The following is an 8877-nucleotide window of genomic DNA, read 5'->3' as shown; positions in this document are numbered from 1 at the left end:
CATTGAAATGAACCAGCTGGAATGCACAAAATCCATCTGCATTTCCTGATGTGTACTCGTATTTCATCTATGATCGATCTGTGAAAAAAAAACAATGGAAATCAGTTATTATTTTCAGGAATAAAGTGTCACTGATTAAAATCATTAATAAGTCATGTTTGTTAAATTATTATTAAGTAATTATTGTTTAAATTATTACTGCCGGCACTGTCAGTAATAAACATACAAAACCACAAAACATTTTTTTGGCAAATAATAAACAATCGAAAGTATAATAAACCAGCCGGGCCGATCTGTCATTATTTCGAGGTTATGTTCGGATTCACGTGTTTGTCCTAATCGCTGTAAGTAAATGTAGGTAATGTCAATATATTCATACCATACCTTTTTTGCCGCAAATAAGTGTTAAACAAAATGCAATCTTCACCCATTGGGATCGCAGAATATTATTACTATTTTATAGTATTTGTCACTCAGCAGACATTCCATAATGTTATTGGCACGGAAAATAATTGACGTTTACTTCTCAGTACACAGGTCTCACTTCATTATCAATGAAACACTTTTATTATTTGTAATTACTACATAACATAACCTATATTTTTTGACACTTGTATCCATTTGAAGTTTCGAACGCAACCATGGAAACTATGATAACCTTAATGAGAAGATGCACGGGCTTGACCGAATGGTCGATCCGAACGCAACTTTAAGGACGCGAAATATGAAAATACCCCTGTACATTGGCTTCTTCCCTGCTATTGTGCAATTCTGGTACGAGTAGCATCAAGTGCGCCATGTATGTAAGCCCCAGCGTGCCCACCCGGTATAAGTGATATTAAAAAGAATTTGATCCAGGTCAAATGACCTATCGATTTACAATGTAGATCAAGTAACGCCTATTGTTTGGTTCATTAAATTTAAAATAAATTTGCAGTGTATATTTGATTTAAAAATATGAATTATAGTAAGACCATACAGGAGTAAAGTTTATCTGTGAAAAACTACGTATATATCTATGCAATCTAATTTACTCAATGACGCAAAAGTTAAATAATTCTTATCATAAAAGATGGGCTCTAATCATATATTTGATGTAATGAACGTACGCAATGTTATAACATACATTAATAGGAAGCCGTTTGTATTAAATTCACTCATATTTTCTCAGTATTTTCATTTAAAGTAATTGATTATTCCTAAACTGTAACAGAATTTTCTGACACATGTGACTTAAGCGTTACGCAGTTACCGCTGCCTCTAAAAATTCTTACAGAAATTTTTAACAGTCTCTATTATTAAAACAATGAATGTGTCAGTCTCATATTTATTACAAAAAATAGAACAATCTGCTACTTGTTACTAATTTACTTTTTTTTCAAATGTGTACATTGGAGTTCTAGGAAATTATCTTGCTAATAAAATTAGCTTCTATTTATTTGCTGACATTTATTTATAAACAAAAAATTTCCTCTGTCGCCATCATTTCGCCCTTGGTACACAATAAACTTTTTTTCATACAGAGCAGACCAGGCGAAACTGAATTATCGGGGCAAAATTGTTAATGTAAATAAATCCCCGAGTTATTTACGATTATTCACTGTTCTGGCACTAAATGAATCAATCTTATACACTATTTTATATACAATAATAAGGAATGCAACCGTCGCCTAAACAGGTCTAAGTAGTAAATAGAAATGAGTTTATGGGACAAGTAATGCATTATAAGTATTCTCTGTCAAAGAAATGGAAAGCAAGTGAGGGCAAAGCTATTAAAATAATTTTTGAAATTATTAAAAAGATATCATTTGTGTAATTTACTGAAATAGAAACTGCTGCGCAAAAAGAATCAAGGTTATCAATGTTCGTTATTTTTGTATGTTTTCAAGTACCCTGCAAGATCAAAAATTATGAAAAGCCTGCATATCAACTAAAAGTGCTCCAAGAACATTAGCCATCTTAGCTTAACTTGATAAATCAATCAGTCAAATGCTCTGGATATAGATATCATTTTTGTTACGCATTAGAATTATATTAATGTATGTGTCATTTTGAACATTATTTTTAGATAACAGAAAAGCGTATTTTCTGATTGTTTAACCCTATATGTATTTGAAAAATGACAAAAACTGCTTTAGAATTGACATAACTGCCAAAGGATGGTCAAAGTGATTGCATTCATTTTTCTATTAGTCGTTCCCCACTGCTACGTTTTGGTCTTCATAATAAGAGCTTAGGCCTTATATCATACTACGCTATCAAGATACTGCTACTGCCTCAAGGCATTGTTTACAAAATAAATCGCGACATCAAGCGATTAAGCACACATGCTTGTGTAACATTATACCATTAAGCTATTTTCATTTCGGGGTTTCAATAATATCATCTATGATAAAATTTGTCCACCATCTACGTATAATCATAGTTACCACGGGGTAATATTTGAAGAAAATGAACTGGTTGGCTTCAATTACTGTCCAATCACCAAAGAACAACAGCAAGCATAGGATGTGTACGGACCTGTCATAAATTACGAAATACGAAAAAAAATTCTTAAGGCAAACGATTGAATCTAGAATATATTAAACTCAAAGAAAGTGTCTGCTTAGAACAGGTCAAACGTTTAATTAGTTTGAGTTAAACATTCAGTTACTTTATATGAACAATTCTCGTAGATCAGTAATTTTGACCAAGTTGCTAAATTCGAAAATCGATTATTTTCCACAGATTCTGTATCATTTTATTATCTTTAAATTAGAAAAACACTTAGTTATTATAGAAATACATTAGCATACAGTAGCCAATTTTTTGCCTGGTATGGAGAAAATAAGTTTCCGAAAAATCCGTATAATGTATTTGGAGGTCAATTTTGTTGTTTTTCTCGCGTTTCTTCATATTTTAATTTACACAGAGAAAAATAGAAAAATAATTATTATGAAGACTGCTGTATTACATGCAGATTTTTATTTTACTAGTTACTATGACTCGAGTACAGGCACCATTTCTAAACTAAACCTTTTGTAAAAGGCACCTTATTTATAAATCCTCGTTAAAATATATTACTACATATAGTTAAGATTAGAGTCGAAAAAGGATGCATCTTCTGATGTGAAATATTCGGGGCACTTAGTGACGCTTGTAGCAAATAGTATTGAGTCCGCAAGCCTTCTAGGACTCTGTACCAGAAAGCTACACCGAAAAAAATATGTAACTATATTAGTTCAATAATACCTTGAACTAATACGCTTCGCATAAATTAGAACTCAGTAGGTAAAAGAGTCAAACTGGATCTCTTCATTTAATTTGTAATTTTATCGGTTTTAGTATTGAACCGACGCTATAGCAATACCGAATTACATCGATTAAGTAAGTATTGAAATGGAGCAGTTCTTCATGTAGAACTCGAAACATTCATAAGTTGAATGTCAGCTGATCTAGAGCATCGAAACAGATACTGTTCCACTTTTGTATCGGATACGTAAACGAAATTTGAATCACAGTGCGTCGATATAGATATACTCGCTATACTTCGCTCCGTTCGACTCTGCTGGTTCAAATGACGACGAACAGCGAGGATCCAACGAATCTGTAACTTAGGAGCTTCGCATGAGCATTGCGCTGAGCTGAGGGGCCGGGCAATATATACTAGGAAAAATTAATGTATAATTATTTAGATATGAAATCTCGCGCGGTCTCAAATTTACACGTTACAGGTTCGTTGGATCCTCGCTGTTCGTCGTCATTCAACCAGCAGAATCGAACGGAGCGAAGCATAGCGAGTACAAGGTGTGTTCAAAAAATAAGGTGACTTTATGCTTTTCTCAAAAAATATTCATTTATTCCTCAATATTTATGTTGTCCCCTTCAAGGTAATCCCCCTCAGATATAATACACTTGTGCCAACGCTTTTTCCAATCATCGAAGCACTTCTGATTATCATTTTGTGGTATAGCCTTGAGTTCTTTCAGCGATGCAATTTTTATCTCATCAATCGTTGAAAATCGATGTCCTTTCATGGGTCTCTTCAGTTTTGGGAAAAGAAAAAAGTCACTGGGGGCCAAATCCGGTGAACATGGAGGCTGAGACATGAATCTGGTGCTGTTTTTGGTCAGAAAATCTTTCACAAGCAACGATGAATGAGCAGGTGCATTATCGTGATGCAAAAGCCACGAATTGTTTTTCCAAAGTTCCGGACGTTTTTTGCGTATCGCCTCTCGCGAACGGCGCATAACTTGAAGGTAATACTCCTTATTCACCGTACGACCTTGTGATAAGAATTCCTGATGCACTACGCCACGGTAATCAAAGAAGACAGTGAGCAAAACCTTCACATTTGACCGAACTTTACGTGCTTTTTTCGGTCTTGGAGACTCAGGATGCTTCCACTGAGACGATTGGGCTTTAGTTTCGACGTTATAACCATATACCTACGATTCATCCGCAGTTATAACCCTTTGAGAAAATCACGATCATTATTGACTTCATTCAACATCTCCTGACCAATGGTCATGCGATGGATCCTTTGATCAAAATTAAGCAGTTTTGGGAAAAATTTCGCTGACACACGTCTCATGCCCAAAACGTCCGAAAAGATAGTATGTCATGAGCCAACCGATATGCCAACATCTTCAGCAACTTCTCTGATGGTAATTCGGCGATTTTTCAACACCATTTCTTCCACTGCTTGAACGTTTTCATCTGTTGTTGACGTGCTGGGACGTCCAGAGCGAGGTTCTTCTTCGACATCCTCTCGGCCTTCTTCGAACAGCTTGTACCACTTATACACATTTTTCTTACTCAGAGTAGACTCTCCGTATGCAACTGTTAACATTTCAAAAGTTCTAGAGTACTGGATTCCATTTTTCACACAAAATTTAATGCAAACTCTTTGCTCCATTTTTGTCGAAAGAAGAAAATCGCCGAGCACACCAAACCCTTCTAAACTTTTGCGCCTCTGCCAGAAAAACAACACGAGCTATATAGTCCAAACTGTGAATATATGATCGTGACGAGTGTACCAACACAACAAAACAAAAAATTTAAAACTTGAATGTACGTAGCCCGCGAAAATTGAAAAGTCACCTTACTTTTTGAACACGCCTCGTATATCTATATCGACGCACCCTGATTCAAATTTCGTTACGTACCCGATTCAAAAGTGGAACAGTATCTGTTTCGATGCCTCAGAACAGCTGATATTCAACTTACGAATGATGCGAGTTTTACATGAAGAACTGCTCCATTTTAATACTTACTTAATTCATTTAATTCGGTATTGTTATAGCGTCGGTTCTATACTCAAACCGATAAAATTACAAATTAAATGAAGATATCCAGTGCGACCTTTTTACCTACTGAGTTTTAATTTGTGCGAAGCGTATTAGTTCAAGGTATTATTGAACTAATATAGTTACATATTTTTTTCGGTATACTAGCAATATCACGCAATCGCAGTAGTATGTAAGTATAATACAAATAACAATCCGTAAATAAGTTGATTTGATATGTATATTGTATAAAAATATACAAGATTTTTTAATCATTTACAAAGATTGGATTTTATGACTTTTAGAATTACCCTTTTTGTTAGGGCAGGTATAAGCTTGAAGTTATAAGCCGCACGTGTTGAAGTCATAGAAATTCGACTCAAGAGATAAATGTATGTCTTCAAGACATATAAACTTGTCTCCAAGACATAAATTGAAGTCTGGCTCCGTCTCAAAACTGAGGCATGCTCAATTCGAACTTTTCGACTTAAGCATGTCTTGATTGGGGGCTATTGAAGTCTAACTCAAGTCGAAGCATTTTTACTCGGGCATCTGGTATACAGACGACAAAAACGGCAACTACAATCAGCGAAAAAACCTAGTGAGTAACTTTCACCACTAAAGTTATTTTCATATTAATATTTTACATAAATGTTACCAAAATGATGTTATAACTGCGAAAGAATTAAAAATGAATCGATATGATTTTAAGTCCGAATTGACGAATAAATTCTGAATCACAAATAATGAGCTTCAAATTTGAATTTAGACCAAATTTTTTTAAATGCAGAAAATTTGAGGAAAATTAATATAATCAACAATACATTGACATTTTCAGAATAAGCATGTCACAAAGTTGTTCAAATGTTAATATTGATTCAAAGAACAAATTCCTTGATGTAACGAAGAAAGAGAATTATTTAAAGAACAAATTAATTATCAAAATAAATGCAGCTTAAGATGTAACAAATATTCCATCGACCTGAAAAAATACCACAAATGTTAAAAATTTTTATTATTTGATACATGCAAATTTAAATGTATAATATATTCAGAAGTTGAATGTAATAATATTTGGACATGCGGATGAACAGGGCCATTATGGTGGAGATATTCACGATTTTCTAAGTTGTGGTCAAAATTATTATTTTTGGGATTGAGTAGCGCATGATACAAAAAACAAGAAACTATATTCAATCTATTGGGACTATAAACATATCCAGAAAAAAACGGAAGTAGGTATATTTTATCTTTGAAGGGAAAGTATAACATGTACACTTATGGAACTCGCCAAGTTTAAATATGTTTTTTCGGATAACGATTTTTTGAAGTTCCAACTTCAAAAATTCCCTCGTGACTTGTTTTTTAAATTAGAGTGTTCATTGTATACCTTAAATGCCGGAATTTATCCAGCTATATGCCCCTATACGAAACTTCATTCCCAAAAAATAAGGGCCCTTTTCATCCGAACGCCTGAATATGAATTATAAGTTAATATTATTTTTATCACATCGCCATCATAAATGCGATTTTGGATTCTGCGAATAATACCTAAAACAGCAATATTTAGGATAAGCCCTAAAATTTGTACTTAGGGTATTTATATATGGTTACTAGGTACGTAGGGTATTATTATCGACTTCTTACCCCACACACATTACCAGACTCTGTCTCTAAACTCTGTCAGATTTTTGGATTAGGACTCTATACAACATACTTGCACTTATGATTGACTGGTGTGATAAACAATAGTATGTGACACTCGGCCCCTAAGTCACACTTTCACACTCGGTCGAAAAGCTTCCATGTAGGGTCATTGTAGGACAAATAACCATTTTATGATAATAATAATTGTTAGCTAATATTATTTTAATAGTAATATTCATTTTTATTTTCACGGGATAATGCAAAAATTCTAGAAGTATTGAAGCACTGTCAGTGCTGATGATAAGAACAGAGAAAGCATAATAATATGGGGTGACATACATATATCATCCTATCCTTCTATCATAACTGTAGTGAATATTTGTGAATAACGTTTCTCCTTACGAGCTAGTTTCTATACTGAGATCAGACCAGATTAGACGTTCTGAGATATCTAGCAGAATTTGTCTCAAACTACTAAATGTGTCAAATATGAAATTTTATATTTCGGTTAGAATTAATTGCAGATAGTTGATTCAAATGATGATTTTTTCTCCAAAAATAGATCAATATTTACTTTAGAAAAATATTTTCAATGTATTTAATTATTCAACTACAATAATTGTGTGAACTCTTTGCTTTGGATAAATATTATTGCAATTCGATAAGAAATTCGATATGGAAAAATATATCTTTCAGATTCAGAGAGACTGGGTTATTAATTCCTAAGAAATTATTTCTTCGTTTTAAAGAAATATTAACAAAAATAATTTCTTTAAATCAAGCTATAACTTTTTGCCTGTTAATAATATTTATTCAACTAAAGTAATTGTTTCGTCCTCGAAACGAATTCTAGTTTTATAAATGAAATTTTACCGTTCCTATTCAATCGGTCACGTTCTGGTCTAGACAACAGATATTTTCTCTGCCTCAATAAATAATAATAAATTTAATCGCTCAACTACGAGGATGGTAAGCCATAGAATACGTTGAACACATGCGCGGTGCTTGTCGGAGCTTAGCCCTTTACGACGGTTTAGCAAACTCTGCACCGCTCTGATTTATGACAATTATAAATAAAAGGTCTTTCAGCTCTTCTCAAGGACCAAATGCACTCTACTGACCGCTGCCCTTTTCTCGAGGGCATTTTTAGTTTGTAACCGCCCTCACTATACACTTAAACCAATGAAGGGCGATTTCTCAAAATTTGTAAACCCCAGCGAACTACTCTGCCGGTCTGTTGCGACAGACATCAGATTCTCGAAAACCGCTGAGAGCAACAACCTCGCTCTCTCGCCTAAACATTCGGATACCGCGACACTTGTATTTTCCAATTATTTCTGTTTCACTTAATTCACCTTCCTTTTACTTCATTAAATAGAGTTAAGTTTAAATGTGCTCTATTTATTTATTTATTCATTACCTTGTCCGTTCGTCATTAACGTTAACGTGCGGCGCGGAATAGAAGAAAAGTAGCCTTTTCAATAAAAGACATTTTCCGCTAGTCTAAACAGTAATCAAATCTTTGGTATAAAAAAAAAATAAACCAAAAAACGCATTTTTCACTGGTTATATTATTTTATTATAGTTTAGACATTCAAAAAATTACAGAGTATATATTCTTAATAACATGATAAGAGCTATGTATATTTAAAATGTCTAATTTAAGCTACGATGAAGGAAGCATGTGGGCTGTAGCCGACAAATGATGGGTAAGATTGAACATAGGAGACGGGAAGGCCAGCATAGGCAACCCGTGCAGTTCCTGCGTAAGAAGTATATGCGACCGGAGCAGAAATTTGTGCAGTCGCAAATGATGTGACCAGCAATCCTCTCTTATCCCTAGTATCTTTCACATCTTCGACTTTGACTGGCTCAACTGTCTTTTCGCCTTGGAGAGACGTAGGAGCCTCGGGCAGGGGTCCAGCTAAACTGATGGCCACCAAACCAAGCAATGCAACAGCCT

At 34.2% G+C, this 8877-nt stretch overlaps 1 protein-coding gene across 1 annotated transcript in view; it reads right to left on the bottom strand.

The window, feature by feature from the left end:
- Window positions 1–8509: 8509 nt before the first annotated feature.
- LOC117168346 overlaps window positions 8510–8877 on the bottom strand; it is a 921-nt gene continuing 553 nt past the window's right edge. Inside the window, exon 2 of the mRNA XM_033353925.1 lies at window positions 8510–8875. Within this exon, the coding sequence (XP_033209816.1) occupies window positions 8576–8875 (300 nt within the window). The 3' untranslated portion in view covers window positions 8510–8575. The remainder of the gene's footprint in view (window positions 8876–8877) is intronic.

This window comes from Belonocnema kinseyi, chromosome 2 (assembly GCF_010883055.1).
Source record: "Belonocnema kinseyi isolate 2016_QV_RU_SX_M_011 chromosome 2, B_treatae_v1, whole genome shotgun sequence".
Lineage (NCBI taxonomy): Eukaryota > Metazoa > Arthropoda > Insecta > Hymenoptera > Cynipidae > Belonocnema > Belonocnema kinseyi.
The sequence above is the reverse complement of the archived record's forward strand: the minus strand, read 5'-3'. Positions and strand labels throughout refer to the sequence as shown.